The sequence below is a fragment of the Apteryx mantelli genome, chromosome 15 (genome assembly GCF_036417845.1).
Source record: "Apteryx mantelli isolate bAptMan1 chromosome 15, bAptMan1.hap1, whole genome shotgun sequence".
Classification (NCBI taxonomy): domain Eukaryota; kingdom Metazoa; phylum Chordata; class Aves; order Apterygiformes; family Apterygidae; genus Apteryx; species Apteryx mantelli.
The window spans coordinates 1,175,892-1,191,915 of record NC_089992.1 but is presented as its reverse complement, the minus strand read 5'-3'; the positions used below and the strand labels follow the sequence as shown (position 1 = coordinate 1,191,915).

The following is a 16,024-nucleotide window of genomic DNA, read 5'->3' as shown; positions in this document are numbered from 1 at the left end:
GTTTCCACACAAAAGGTCAAAAATGATTTTGGGGCCAATTTAGATACATTAGAAAGCGCTGTTGTAAAGTAAATTGGAACTCAGATGGAGAACACTCAAGCTCATACACGCGGTCGCAGGCAGTCGGCGTTGATGTCAGAGAGCAACGCTTGCAGCCGCATGGGGAGAGACAGGCACTGGGTCAGACCTGCGTTCGAGCAAGTCTGCGCTGTGTCTGCAAAGGCGCCACTTCACCCGTCAGAGGGATGGCGGCCTCGGCGTTACCCCGAGTGAGGGATGGCAGCTGCCGCCTCGTGCCACCTTAGCACAAAGATAGCAGCAGCCTGGGCAGAGCTCGCAGACCTGCAAAAACCACAGGAGCCGGAGCGCTGAGCTCCGCAAACCCCAATGAACTGAACTGAAGCAATAACTGCACGCTGGGGATTATCTTTGGGAAGCGGAGCTCTCTGGAGCAAGATTTATGCCTTAAATATTTGCTCCAGCTAAGCCAGAAGTCGTGGGACTGAAGCAGGAGGGCCTGGCCGAAGCCTCTGGCCCTGCGTGGCGAAGGTAGTCAGGCTTGGCTTCCTCACTGCCTTGGAAACCTGCGGAGTGCTGGAAGTCCCAGGGCTGCTGACATTTTAAAGAAGTGCAGACAAAATGCTGGGGGTGACAAATGATTGACATCAGCATGACTGAGCTGGAACGGTGGCGGTTTGGACAGAGGCGATATCAGCCACAGCTCCCGTGTGATAGCAGTGTTGTATCTGCGTCTGGGGCAGTAGATACCTGCCAGGCTGTTTTAGGATGTGTTTAGTGAGCCAGCATTTACAGGCAATGTCTAAAACTGCAAGGGATCTGCACAGGATCAGCGCAGGACTTCCCAGGAGCAGCCCAGGCAATGCTGGCCTCCTGCATTTCTTTAAATCGAGGCAATCAGCCGGCTGAGACAAGCACCGATTTGAGCACGAGGCGTCCGTCGCCGGGCTGCTGCCCCAACCAGCCCCGCCGGGCAGAGCAGCAGCCCGTGGGCAAAGGATTTGCGCGTCCCTGGGGTGCAGGAGTCACTGCCCCTCGCCGCCCACGCTGCGCCCGGCTCTCCTAGCCTCCGGCACGCGCTGAGCTGCCCGGAGCCGGGCTGCGTCCAGCAGCCAAGACAGCGAGCGCAGCCACTTAGAGGTCTCCCCAGTGAGTAAAGAGTGTACAACTAATATTACGCCTAAAGAATACACAGTTAAATCCAAATTAAGAAGCCCTGCAGATCTACCCCATAGGTTCAGCTTCCTCCATCTGCAGAGATATTTTCTCAGTAGTTTTTTTTAATTTTCAGCTGCCTGGAATTGGAAGGAAATAAAGCGTGTCAGACACAATGCTGTCATGGGCAGTGGTGAGCAACATGCCTGTTGCAGAAGGAGTCAGCAGGGATCTTTCTCACTCATTCACCAGGTGCTTCCTATTTTAAAGAGCCCTGGTACTGAGCGAGATACTTGTTGTTTCATGCAAACAATTTCATTAAAATAGCTCTTCAGTCTGAGGGAAATCGGCGGCATTGCCGGTGCTTGAGCAGGCTGATACTTCACGCAGGAAGCCCTGTGTCTGCACCGGGGACGTGGTGTGCAGGTCCGTCGCGGGCGGCCCCGGGCTGCGGGGTGGCGGAGGCGCCGGCGGCTCGCGCAGGCTTGCTCCTGGTGTCGCTCACCCGCTAGCGCTCAGAAACGCTGAGTGCAGTGAGTTGTTTAATGGACTGTTTTATGGAATTGTTGCCTCTTCTTAGGTATTTCCCGACATCCCCAAACTCTGAAAGAAGTATAATCTCACATCTTTTTTTTTTTTTTAAGGGGTACAAGATTTACCAAATCTTTCTGTAATCTGGTTTTTGGCTTTCTGCTTGAAGTGTCTTAGACTTGATCGCTGGGCAGGATCTAAGGCTTGCCTTATGCTGGACAAACAGCTAAGGCATCCTGCCAGCCCCGGGGAGGTCTGTGCTTTGGCCGCCGTGCTGGGCTTGTAAAGCCTTGGAGCCTGCGCCCAGGATGGTCCCGAGTTGGTTATAGCCGTCCGGCCCCGGGCTGGGTATTCGGGGTCATTTTCCAGCACCAAGTTTTGCAGGTCTAACCATATACCTCTCGTATCACGGACCACGTTTCCACCTCTCCTCCGCACTGCCCGGGCAGAGTGGGAGCGTTGCTGCCTGACAGCCAGCGGCGCTGGCAGCACGAGAGGGGCCAGCACGGAGCCGGCGCTCCGGCGGCTCCAGCGGCTCCGGCATGGCCAGCCCACACAGTAACGGCTCCTGAGCGTCAGTGCCAGTGGGGGCTTCGGAGGTCTCATTTTCTCTTTTCTGTTTTTAGGACACTGTGTTAAGGCCTCCTGCAGCTTGCTGGCAGAGGATGCTTAGCGGTTTGATTACATTGGCAGTAATCAAATAAAAGGGTAAAACCACACCAGAGCAGTGATTTGACTGACATCTGTGCTGCTTGGTGTTTCAAAGGGTCTCGTGTGGGCAGAGAATTTTATTCCTTCCACGTGGTAATCTTTCTGTTTTCCTTGTGGTAGTGTTTTTCCCTGGATGATTTAAAGAGGGATCAGGGTGCAGTGGCTGGGAGCCTGGCTGGCAGAGAGAGGCCGGACAAGGCACCGGCTGTCCCTGCGTTACGCCAGGAACCGCACACGTGTGTCTCAGCAAGCAGCGGTCAGCACCTGACGTCTGCCAACCCTGCACCAAATCACGTCATTTGGTGGTGCTTAATTCCCACGTTCCTGCCGCGGTCCCTCCGAAACGGGCTGCTGAGAGCGGCTCACGCGCAGGGGTGCGGGTGGACACAGCTCCTGACGTGCCAGGGCAGTTTTCATTGAGACGGAGCTTGCCAGAACGACCCCGTGGGTTTTGTGCTTGCTTGTGTGTCCCCAGGGGTCCAGAGACAGATCGTGCACTGCGTGGAAAAGCTGGCCGGCATCGTGGAGGAGAGGTACTGCGATGCGCTGACCCGGCCCGACGACCAGCAGCGGACGTGCAGCGAGGAGCCCTGCCCAGCCAGGTTCGTTTTCTTTTCCTTTGCCCCTTCTCAGCAAAACTTTAATGCCCGAGCTGCTCTAGCAGGGTGACGAGGGCAGGCCAGACCTGGGCCGCTGCCGTGGCACTGCAGTGAGCACCAGCTGAGAAGCCGGCCTCGTCGGAGGTGTGCAGCCGTTTCCACCGCTGATTTTGCACCTCCTCTCCCTTTGTGCTTGAGAACTGGTGCCCAGCCCCTGCTGCCGGCCCACGGCGAGGAGCCTCACCGGTGCACCGAACAGCCGCAGGGCGCTCTGCGTTTGCAGCTCAGCCCTCAGACCGTGAGCTGCCCTGGGAAAGCACCGTGCTGAAAAGGGCCAGGAGTCCCTCTATATCTTTATGTAAATAACTATCTCAGGCCACACAATACTGGGACTAATCCATCCCTGACCCTCGATCTGGGCACTCTGACCTTTGGTTGGGCTGAAACACAAGCCACTGTTGGGATCCTAATTCCCCCGTGACCCCAGGCCCCGCTGAATGTTAGAGGCTGCTCAAGTCCAAGCTAGCCGCAGCATTTTGCATTCATCTCCTGGCTCCAGATACCGCTGCAGTTTGGAGCCCATGCGGCTATATGAGTCCACCGCTGAGCAGTGCTCAGCGTGCTGTAGCATGGAGCAGACAGGCTTCTGCACGCTCACTCCAACTTAAATGATTTCCCCTTTTGTTTTTTCCTAGATGGTGGGTTGGCGAATGGCAAAAATGTTCTGCCACATGTGGTAAGTCAGGTCTCATGAAGAGGACGGTGCTTTGCATCCAGAGCGTGGGGATGGATGAGCAGAGGGCTTTGCAGCAAGCAGACTGTCAGCACCTCTCCAAGCCAGAAGCCACCGCTCCCTGTCACAGGGAGGTCCCCTGTCCCTCCCAGTGGACTGCTGGGAACTGGTCAGAGGTGAGAAAGAGCGCAAAGAGTACCGTGGTCGCAGTTGCTTGCAAAGCTGGAGGAGTACTCAGATAAACATGTGCAGGATGTGTTTGGCTCTGCTGGCACCACATGATCTTTTCTGTGGGCTTTCATTGTAAAACCAGATCAAATGCAAAGGAATTTCAAGGTACAGAAGGGTTTCAGGGTAAGGGATGAGCACCAGGCAGGTTAAATTTTTTTTGTTCTTTGAGTTTTGCTGCTTTCTCTATCAGGGTGAAGGCCATACTCAGTGCTTGATGCAAGGAATTAGAAACGCAGAAACAAGAGCTTTTAAAGCCTTCAATGTATTTTCCAACATTACAAGTCTTTCCTTATGTTTTGGCAAAAGACCAAAAATATTTCATGCTGGCTGAAACAAGGTGCTACAGGCAAGCCAGAGTCTAAATGCACAGTGCATGTGTGCGTTTGTCGGCAGACGGCCATTAACTGGGTTTAAACTGACCCATCTCTATTCCCCCTCCCAAAATACAGAAGCTGGAGCCAAACTTCCCACTGCGGGAGCAGCGCACATCGCTGCTTGGCTTGCACGAGGCCCTGGCTTTTGCAGGGATAAAGCAGCTGAGCCGAGGCGGGGGGAGCCGGGGGAAGTGCCCCCCTGCCCCGCACCGCGCAGCCCTGCACGCCTGTCGCTGCGGCAGTAACAGCGCTCCTCGGTGCGAGGAGCCCAGGGGCAGGACAGCAAATGGCAAAAGCAGCAGGACCCCCTTGTACCCTGGTGCTCTCAGCGGGTCGGGTTGATTAACATGGTTGTTCTGCAAAAGCGGCACTTCCAGAGGGTTTGGTTTGATTATGTTTTTAAAGATTCTTTCTGTCCAAGCAGCTAGGACTGGCCCAGCTGGGGTTTACTTTTGCTGCTGCATTACAGCCAAACACCTGGTTCGGAGTTGCTCTCCTGCACAGCAATGCTCCTGTGAAATGGGGCTATTTCTCAAAGGGAATTTTTGAACGATGTATTTAGAAAGAGAGAAAGAAAAAAACAAGTAGAAAATGCCACGTTCTGTGGGCACTCTGTGTAGCCTTTTTTTATTTTTGTATTTTTATGAATCAGCTTAACTGCAGGCTGAGGTTTTTAACCAAAAAATCATAACTTCTAATTTAAGCAGTGGTTTGAAAAAACGTTCAGTGTGAAGAAAAATATCATAAGACAAATCAGAGCATAGGAATTGAGTTTGTTGCTAAGAAACAAAGAGAATAAAAATGTGAACAGAAAATTTGGAGGCTAAATGAGAGCTATTTAGAAATATTTTTCTAGAGGCCCACAGAAGCCACAATTGCACAGTTGAGAAAGAAGGCTGCAAGAGTTTAAAGGAGAAATCATGAATTCCAAGTTGCCTTCGGGTCTGTGCTATGTATGGAGCCAGCACAGACTGTCACAATGGTCCTTTTTGGTTTTGTAATCTGTGAATCTGTGAACTCATGAAAAATGTGCTCGAGATTTTAAGATGTCTGTAACTTTTCTATTCTTCTTTCACTGTAAGTGAGAACCTTCTTTTTTCTCCATTTCCGCAGCCACTAGTAAATAGAGAAATTTGAGTGACCTGGAAGCTTTCCAGAAACGTAGTCCATTTATCCAGTGATAATAGAGGGGTTTATTGCTTTTTTTATATTTGCAGACCCTAATATAGGAAAGTACATATGTGTGTCTTTCACTTAATGCATCTAGGCAGTCCATTGAAGCTGAAAGGACTATTCACAGGTTTGGTTAGCCACTGTGTTTAAGCACTTTCTTGGGTCTAGGAGTTTATGCCTTCAGAAGGACCCTGAAGCATTGTGCATCCAGCTTTGCAGACTTTCCAAAGAAGTTATCAATGTGCTCAAAAAATTATTTGTTGTTTATTAATATATGAGCCTATGCATGCAGGAGCATCTGTCTCCTGCTCACAGAAGCACGTCCCATCGTGCAGCCTCACGTAATGCGACTTGCAGCCCTTGTGCTTGATGCTAAACTTTCCTGCAATCCTTGGGTGTTCCTCCTTTGAAGCTATTCCTTATCTGTCTTGCCAGGGGCTTTCCTGATAGCTGAGGATAAACAAATAAGCCTCCTCCATTCCCCTGCAAGATTTAGGACATCTGGAAACTCACTGGGTTTCTCTTCTGGACAGAGTTAGAGCCACTTGCTAGGAAGTTTTAGCTTAAGGAAGCTATAGAAGTTGACCTACATCTTCCCTATTTTGACAGCAGTGTCACGGTAGGGTGAACCAGTTTGTTTGTGTCCTGTTTGGAGAGGCTGATATGTGGTAATATTTTATTTCAGCTGCATTGTGTAACTAGTAGAAATGCCTGGCAATGGATACGTGATTTTATAAACCGTCCCTTGTGCCAGGCACGTTCCTTAGTCTAGATTTCATTCCCATTTGACATTTCCCAAGAGATATGAAGGCACAGCCTGGCACTCGGGGAGCTGGGCACCCCTTTTGGCTGCCGAATCAACAGCTCAGGAAATGCAGAACTGAGGACAGCCCTTGCCCACAAGGAGACATCCCACGAGTGGGCTCCCAGGTGGGAGATGACCAGAGCTGGTATGAGGAGCACAGGGATCAGTGCAGGTCCCATCCGGCACCTGGCCCACTCAAGGACCGTGAAAAAATGAAAAAGGCCCAAAATAAATGAGTATATTTTACTTGAGAACAAAGGCAATTGAAAACCTTTCCCTGAGAGGCTAAGGACAGAAGTGAAGGCGTGGATGTCACTCTGAGCCAAGATCACACAGCGATAGCAGGAATTCAGGCCCCCAACGGCAGGATCCTATCGAATGCTTGCGGCTAGTCCCCATGTCCTGGGAGTCACCCCACCTCCAGGTCCGGGCGGCCGCAACATGCTCTTACTGGCAGTGGGCAGGTGGGACATGGAGGTGTGCAAAGCCGTGGCAGGTCTGGGATCAAACTCATGTCTCCTAGGTCTTTCCTCTGCGGTAGAAACCCACAATCCTGCAATCAGCCATAGTAAGAAAGGGAGGGAGGGCCTGGCTGTCATGTTCGGCCATCGCAGGCAGTTGTATATTCTCTGTTCTGGATGGATAAACCCGTGCCAGAGAGTCTCTGTTGTTGCTTTGCCTGGATGCAAAAATCACACTTGTGATTTACGGCCAGAAGCTCTCATTATTAAGCCTTTCCCCACCACAAGTTTGTGTAGGACAGAGGATGTGGCTGTCATGCTCTTGCAACCCAGCAGGATGTCTCCCAGCTTTATTAGCACCTGGTGAGAGCTGGATCAGCCCTATGGACGACCAAGTCACAACATTGGTGTGTGAGAGCTGCTGCACATGTGCACACACCCATGTGCACACGCGCATGGAGCAGGTTGGCCAGACCCAGCCCAGGGGCTCTGCAGATATCCTGAGGTCTCTGTGTGTCCGTCCACCTTAAACTCTAATTTCCATGTGCTGGTGGCTTTGTGTCAAACCCTTGCCTCAGCCAATGCATTTTCATCCAAATAACAGGCATTTCTACAGAAATCCCCTCTACTGGCTTTGACCTGTTGGTTGGTTGTTCTTATTAGCTGGATTTTGTAAGGCACTTTGGTATATGTGACTAATGCTCTAAGCATCTGTCATAGCAAATGTAGCGATCTGTGGCTTGTGCAGCCCACATGTGATATTTGTAGCACTATTATTTACTTATGGAGCAGAAAAATTCACTGTCCTTGTTTCCAGTTTGTGGGCTTCTTTTATACTGAACAATGTCAAAGAGACCATTATGGTGAGGATGGGGGTGTCCTCAACAAAACTTCTTATTGACCCTTGCTTTTTTTCTTTTGTTTACTAGGACAACACCCATGTTATTATCCCCTTCTTTAAAAAAATCTCTTCTAGAAGAAGAGCTGTAATTCATGGCAATAGGTCACATAAAAAAGACCTATTAGATCATCTTATCCAATGCCCTTCAGAGTGTCTGTCTCCTGGGAAAATTGTTTCTGGCTGGAATGCAGGTCAAGGATCACCATGAACAAAATATCCTGCAATGTATACACTCCACTGAGATGGTCTTTAATGGGGAAACAGCCCAGAACTAGACCCTTTCAATAATGTGCAGATTATCCAATACCACAGATCTGACTTCCAGAATCAAGGACCACAGTATTCAGCAAAACCCTCAGGAACCAAGTGGGTGGTGAGAGAGGTGCAGAATTATGCGAGGTGCCTTTGTGCTGTGCCCAGGTCCAGGCTGTCCTGGCTGATGGAAAAGTCTGGTTCCTACTTTGGAAGCTCAGAGAGGAGGCGTGCAAAGTGGCACAGCCATTCCCACGATACCCTTAGCTTGGCTCGTTCTCATGCCCATGCTCATAAAATCCTTGTGATTTACTGTCCTAAATCTGCCCTGCTCTCATCTCTTAAATTTTCATTTCTCTTCCTTTTCTAGTGTTCAGTGACATGCGGAAACGGAACACAAAGGCGCCCTGTTTATTGCAGCAACAATACTCAAGCAACTTGTGATCCTGCACAAAGACCAATCTCGGAAACTATTTGCTCTTTGCAGCAGTGCCAGAAGAAATTGGAAAACACCAACACTGACTGGTCTGGCAGTGGGTCTTCCAGCAGAGAAATATTTAATGAAATACATTACATTCCCAATAACCATGTTGCTAAATTTAACCCCTTTATTCCAAATATTCCGGAGTCCAATGATGTCAATATCATAACTGAGGAGGACTTTTCATCCAGGAAGGGAAATGTCTTTGTTGATGATTTTTATTACGATTATAATTTTATCAATTTCCACGAGGATCTGTCTTACAATCCCTTCATTGAGAAAGACACCAAAAGTGAGGTGCCTAAGCCAGACCTGAGTACCAATAACGTGGAGGATTCTCAGGAGATACCTGCTGATGATCTGCACATCATAAAACCAGGAGGAGGAGCAAAGGAAGAAAATGCAGTAACCAGTGAAGCAAATGCTTCTGCTGCTGTGCACGATGAAGAAGAGAAGGAGCCTGGGGGTCTAGCCATTAATGACCTCCCTAGCATGGCCCCAGAGCACGAGGTTATCAGGACGGCTGCTCCTGGCTATGCAGTTCCTTACAGCACAAGTGATGAGAGGGGAGAAATACTTAGGCCCCGCTCTGAAGACCACCCATCCATCCAGAATGTGAAACCACAGGACTCTATAAACAGCCACGATAGTCTGCCCCCTGATAACTCCCAAAGAACCGTGCTGACAAGGACCGTTTCTCAACAGGACTCTTCAGCCAGCGGCCTCCCCACCTTGTCTCCTTATTTGGACATTCCCACCCCGCCGGTGCCTGCTGACAGGGGCAGTGCCGGGGGGAACGATGCACGTGATGGTTTCAAACACAGGGGTGAGCCTGGGAGCAAAGAGGCAGATCATAAAAGTACAGGGGTTCCTGATGACGCTGGCAGTAAAGAGCACAGCTTGGCTGGCACTGCTTGGAAAGGCCACGAAAACTCAAGTGAAAAGGGTTTTGTCATCACTAGTGACAATAACGATGCTACCTCCAACCCCAGAGAGCAGGAAGCATGGGCAGAGAGAGCAACAGCAGGGGAGGCTGCAAGCACGCACACAGCACCAGAGGCCAAAGAGCTGTCACAGCCTACAGAGAAAGCAGGTCTTTTCCCCACCACGCAGAGACCTGAGCAGGAGATGGGAAAGCGTAGCGAAGAGGCTGATCCCAGTGCAAGTCTCTCCCGCTCAGGCAGCAGTGAGCCGGGAGCTGGAAGAGCCCCCACAGCAGAGCTGGGCCCCCAGCCAGGGTACCACAATGCCATTTCGCTAACCTCGGCCACGTTAGTGACCGCAATGGCCTTTCCACCACCAGTGTCCTTGCCTCCCCACGTGCCTGGGCAATCTACCCAGCTCACATCCAGTGGTCTGACCCAGCAAGGTGCCCTGACGCCAGTCGTGCCAGTGTCCTCATATCCGAGCCCTACTGCTCATCCTGCAGCAACGCCACCCTCTGAGTTAACCCCAGCGTGGTGGACCGAGAGGGGACTGAATGATATGGAGATGACCTATTACATGGAGTCGGTGTCTCCTAGCACACACCAGACCTCTAGCATGGTCCAGCTCAGCAGTGCTGCTTCAGGGCAGCACTCACCATGGGCAACCCCAAGGACACTTGATTATGGCGATGGGGAACATGAGTTATCCCAGCCCACCTCCAAACTCCCACAGCAATGGGAGAAGGAAAAGACGGAGAAGGAGGATTCCTTTCTTCCGCCATCGACTACTGTAGCAGCCACTGCAATGCCCAGCTGGGAGGTTGGGAACTGGAGTGAGGTACGTGTTGATTCCCATTAAAGGTGTAACCTGGCCGTTATGTAGGTAAGAGACCTGTTCCTTTCCCAGGGCTGATCTCCAAGGCATTCCTGTTTGCATGCAGATGTGTGTGGCTCTCACAAGCATTTTTGCATTTTGGCCAAACACCAATGTCGAGCACATGATGGTGCAGGTAGCACTTACCAGCACTCTGAGGTGCAGAAGGTGCACAGCTCGTCTAACCAAGGGGCATGGGAGCTTGAAGCTGCCCACAGCCTCCTGTAGCGTAAGTCAGGTTTGGGTTGTGAGCCCTGCACATGCTCCAGCTACCACTCTATCCTACCCCGCACCTTCAGGCGCCGGCCACGAAGGTGGCTGCTTGCCCTCTGCCATGCACTGCTCAGCCACAACCCACTCCCAAAAAGACTCCCCATCCAGATTACTGCCAGCTGTAGAGGAGCGGGCAAGACCAGAGCCCCCTGGGCTGGGGCTGTGCAGGCACTCACAGGGAGCCTGGATCCTGGCACGGGAGCATGCTTCTGGCATTTTACAGGAGAGAGTATCTTTAAATATGCCACAAAATGACAGAAATTTAAATGTCAAGTGTAAGGTACATCAAGGCTGCAAATTACCAAAGGGAAGGGGCTCTGCTGAATGTGGTGAACGTGATATTGTCAGTAATTAGCAGCTATCGTTTTACTGCATGGCTGTCCTGTGGCTGCTCTTTGCATAGCATTTGCAGTGACAGACTAATGGCTTACACAATTCACGGTAATGGGGTTTTATCAGAAAGCACAAAAATAATAAGCCTTCAGTGTCGTGAACCGCTGGAGACTGATCATTAGGAGAATCTTTTAAGGAGTCTGCACAAAGGACCAAGTAACTTTCAGGACTATACTTGGTATCAGTGAAATACAGTCACACATGTGGGCTTTATGAAAGGGCATTGAACATCTTTCAAATGCTACCCCTGGAGCTGACAAGACTCCATTCAGAGCCCTCGAGTAAATTCTGCTCTCAGTTACAGCCCTGGAATAGGACTAATTTCACTGCTGTGACACAGAGTTGCATTGGTGTAATTAAGCCAGTACATTCTGAAAGCCCTGCAAAGGCTTTTAAGATGGATTGGCTGCTACAAAATAATTCAGATCAGTCTAGAAAGCAAGGGGTGAGTCCAAAAAAGAAGGTGGAGACGCTGCCTTTCAGATGGAGATGAACAATAGGGAAATCTTTACCTGAGCTTTTAACTCTAAGAAAAAAGCAGACACACAGGAATTGTAAAAGAGAGCTGAGCACGAAGGAAATGAAACATATATTTATGAGACAACAGTCAAATAACTGAAGCCATCAGTGCTAATTAATAGAAATCTAACAATTCAAAAACTAAAGCTACCCTCATTGCCCAGAAATCAGTATCGCTGTCCCCATTTTCTACAGAGCAGCTTGACCCAGTGGCTGTAAGTACCTGTGGTCAGTTAGAAACTTGTGCAGGGTGATGTCCACCACTGTCCGGATCTGTGAATTAGAACATGTAAAACATTGTGGAAATCAAAACCAGAACAGGAAGAGGAAGGATAGTCACAACCAGACCAGAAATGACTAAAGTGAGTTATGGAAGAGGGCTTTCCTCCCTCTTCTTCCAAACGGAGGGTTGCCTGATGTCTTGTGGGCCTGATTAAAGATGAGCCTCTTGGTGTGGGATTTTCAACCCATCCCAGGGAATTCTCCAGCAGGATTAAGTCCTCTGCTAAACAGTGCCGGGCTCGTGCTCTGGAAAACCTTCCTTTTTCTGTACTGTCGTGGGGCCCTGCCACACCATCACACTGGTCTGGTTTTATTGGCACCCCTCCTCATCTCCATGGAGGAAGCAATGAGCCAAACCAAGTTCTTAGCGATGTTTCTGCTGGACCATTGAATTTTGTATTTTGGCCCAGACCTAGCATCTAAGGCAGTTACGGGATGACCTGGTTTGGATGGATGGCTGGAGAGGAGAGTCTCTGTTCTCTGTTGCAGTGCTCTGCCACCTGCGGCATGGGTGCGATCTGGAGAACCGTGCATTGCAGCACAGGCAACAGCGAAGACTGTGTTGCTGCAAATAAGCCTGTCCCTGCTCGAAGATGTTCCCTGAGACCATGTTCATCGTGGCATGTGGGGAACTGGAGTAAGGTAAACAGAAATACACACCCAGGCGTGTCCTTCCACGCTGTTTCCATTCGTAATCTACAGAAAAATGAAAGCAGCTGGTGCTCGCCATGTGGCTAGATGCATGCTCTTGCCCCATGGCTCCCAAGGGAAGAGGGTAAGATTTTTGCCCTGGTGAACGGTTGGGTTGGGGGTGTCCACTTGCAGTTGCCTCAGGGTTTAAACTATTTTATCCTACTGTAATCTTTTTATTTTTCCTGCTCTTGGGATGGTTAAAAAGCCAGAAATTTGCAAAAGCTAAAAAAGAGAAGTTTGAAAAATACTCTTGAGAATCTGCACTAGCAGAAGGTGTTTGCAGTTAGGTTTGGTGAATCCACTGAAGTTAAATGCTAGGCAGCAACCCTGACTATTCTGGGTGGCCTTAATTTCTGAGATACATGGATGGGAAATCATCCTAAAGACTTTGTTGCCATTTCAGCTGGAAGCTGAATGCTTTCAGAGGGAAGGTAGTGACTGATTCAGAGCTCCAAGGAATATATTCTAGCTTGGACTAGATAAAGTGGTGAAAACAAGTTGAGTATTAACTCAATACAATTGAAGACAGAGCTTGTCACTACATTTCTTTAAATTCTGGGTCAATTCCCTTTGCCGGAGAGATTCCCCTGGACACAGTATTTATGGCCACTCCTCCAGCATGATTCTTCTCTTGTTTACCCAGTGCTCCAAGAACTGCGGAGGGGGCCTGAAGGTGCGGGACGTGCATTGCATCGACACCAGAGATCAGCGGCTCCTGCGGCCCTTTCACTGTCAAGCTGTCCTCTACAAACCACCAGCGCAGACTCCCTGCCAAAGCAAGCCTTGCCTGGACTGGTACACCTCCTCCTGGAGAGAGGTGAGGGCACGCTGCTGGGGTACGCAGGCTTCATGTAGGCAGCGCTAGACCTCAGAGCATCTGAGCAGGGCTTTGTTCCTGGCTCAGCCATAATAAATGAGGAAACAATCTGGCCTGGCTATTTTCAAAATTTTTGATAGCTCTTTGCAAATAAACACAAGAGCAGGAATTTGTTCATTGTCTTTTACCAAAAAGTGACCTACAAGGCCATGGTGAGGACCGGTTTCATCACAGAATCTGGAGCTGGAAGTCCCAGTGGGACTAGTCCTGTCTTCTGCATGGCCTCTTGACTCAAGTGTCAAGAGCTGCATAAAGCCAGAAACAAAGCACAGCTCCCGTCAGGTTGTAAGCCCAGCTCCTGTCAGACCCACCAGGGTTTCCCAGCAGGGAGCTGGGTGCACACGCTCCATCTGGGTACTCTGGAAGTGGACTTTTGGCATGTGTGAAACCATGGGATCACTCAGCCTCAGAAAATGGTAACAGGTTTAACTAACGTTTGTATGTACACAGAACTGCCTCTTCCCCTGACCCTGAGCATTTGTCACAGACAGCTCTGCTTTTATAACTCACTGCAGCATCTGATTAGCTGGACATAGTCTGTTCAGCGGTCATTATTGCATTCAGCTTTTAAAGTGACTTGTCAGCTGAATAAAACATTGGAGGGCCCTGGAGTATGCAATTCACCCTGTGCTCTCACAGTCAGATACCTTCTGAATGCGAGTCATTTATCACCAGACACCCTATTCGAGTCAGTCAACAATCTGCATGTTTGTAAGGTGGTGTTTCGCATCAGTAGTTGTTTTTCCTATCTTTCCCTGGAAACACATTTGGCTGGCACTTTGTATCTGCTTATCCGCATAGCAAAGTGCATAATAGCTGCTGCTTGGAAAGCACAGTGAGAAGAACTGAGCTGTCCGCCAGCCACCCTTCGCTTGAGCCTGGGTGATTTTCCTCAACAGGGAGGCAGTGGCAGTATTGCCTTCAGTTCAGCAGTGGGCCGACTCCGGCTATTGAAATGTTAGGAATATACAAGCAGATACCTCCAGCAGATCTGCTATGTTCTCCTGAATCTAGCTAAATTTCAAATCATTTTAGATTGCCCATTGCCAAGAATGAAACTGCCTGCTAATAACAGCTATAGCTACGAAGTGGACATTCAACCCTGGAAACAGGTTTTGTGTTTGCTTATTTATTTGTCGGGCCATTTTACAGTGTATTTCCTTAAACCAATAAGTGGAGTGTGTCTTCCGTCTGTTACTCACTTGGCTTCCCGTTTGGACAACTTGTTTTTCTCTCCCCAGTGCTCTGAGTCATGTGGCGGAGGAGAGCAGGAGCGCTTGGTGACATGCCCGGAACTGGGGCGATGCGACGAAATGTTACGGCCAAACAACACAAGGCCTTGCAACACTCATCCATGCACCAAATGGGTGGTTGGGTCTTGGGGACAGGTGAGCAAACACTGAGAGGAAATAAACGTTTCCTCTGTGGAATCTCTGATGGAATTAATCATCGTTATTGTTGTGGTAAAGCTGCTTTTCCAGGGACTTGGTTGCAGTCTCAGCTAAGCAGACGTTGCCTGCCACCCTGCCGGTAATGTGTCCCTGCATCCGCGTGCCGGACTGGCAGCTGAGATTGCAGTCCATTGTGGCACAGTTAGCAGAAGACATTACTCTCCCAGCTACTCACAGTTTATAAAAGCAGTGTATAAAAATGTTCCTATTGCTATACTTACTGTGAGCACTGGTGTAGTTAAGCTGTGTCAGTGTGCACTGCTACCCAGGACTAGAGATGCAATTAGCATTGCTCATTAGCAAAGTGCCACACTGCCGAGCTGGCTAGTAGGGTCGGGGGGACTTTGTGTGACCCAGCCACGCTCCAGCTGTGCCCGCAGAGCTCGGCTGAGACTAAGCCCTGTGTGGGGAACGACTCGCTTTGCTAAATCCAAAGAGCGGGTGAAAAGCCATCAAGCGTTTCTCATGCGGAGCTCTGCCAGGTGGGGCCGGGGCACCAGGGCTGGCGGTGGCTTTGCTGATGCAGCGCACCGCAAGGTGCCACCCCGCGGGGTGCGGGCTGGGGGCACGGGACGGCGCAGGAGCTGACGGCGCGGGTGCCTCGCTCTCCGCAGTGCACGGCGACCTGCGGTGGAGGCATCCAGCAGCGCCAGGTGAAGTGCATCAACACCAAGACAGGGGCGGCCGAGGAGGACAGCAGTCTCTGCGACCATGAGCCGTGGCCTGAGAACACCCAGAAGTGCAACCCGCAGGACTGTGAAAACGCCGAGTCGAGTAAGTGAGCCGTGCTGAGCACGGGGCCTGGCGCCTTCTCGGTGAACTAGAAGCTAAACGTTTTCTCTTTAGTATGGTTATACCCCGCAAAGGCTTGCGTGAGCTGTTTGGTGTGTTTGGAGGATACGGCTGAGTGTGGTTATCATTGTGGAGATTGTTGCAAACATCACCAAGCTTTTAGGTAAGGAATATTACCTTCAGAGTGGTGGGGGCTGTGTCCACAATGAGTATCTCCATTAAATTCCTTCCATATATTAGAGCAATTTTGTTTATAGGCCTAAAAAATGCTGCACTTAAACCTGATTAGAACCGCATACAATTCCAGTGTCATTTCAAAATGTCATGAAAAAAACTCTGCTTTTTTATTACCAGTATTTACTCTTGCTAATAATCTAACACCATACATTAAATCTGTGCCAGGAGATTAATATAAAACTGCACTTAGATTCTTGTTTCACTGGGCTGCTACAAGGTGAAACTTCCCACCAGCTATAATAGAATCTGAGTCAAATCCTCTGTTTGTTTAACTTCTCTGGA

The 16,024-nt window shown here is 49.9% G+C and overlaps 1 protein-coding gene across 1 annotated transcript in view; it reads left to right on the top strand.

Annotated features, from left to right (window-relative positions):
* ADAMTS7 (ADAM metallopeptidase with thrombospondin type 1 motif 7) overlaps nt 1-16,024 on the top strand; it is a 79,220-nt gene that overhangs the window by 47,248 nt on the left and 15,948 nt on the right. The window contains exons 17-23 of the mRNA XM_067305434.1: nt 2,891-3,017; nt 3,710-3,923; nt 8,315-10,189; nt 12,182-12,334; nt 13,029-13,202; nt 14,504-14,650; nt 15,328-15,487. Coding sequence (XP_067161535.1) covers nt 2,891-3,017; nt 3,710-3,923; nt 8,315-10,189; nt 12,182-12,334; nt 13,029-13,202; nt 14,504-14,650; nt 15,328-15,487 — 2,850 coding nt within the window. The remainder of the gene's footprint in view (nt 1-2,890; nt 3,018-3,709; nt 3,924-8,314; nt 10,190-12,181; nt 12,335-13,028; nt 13,203-14,503; nt 14,651-15,327; nt 15,488-16,024) is intronic.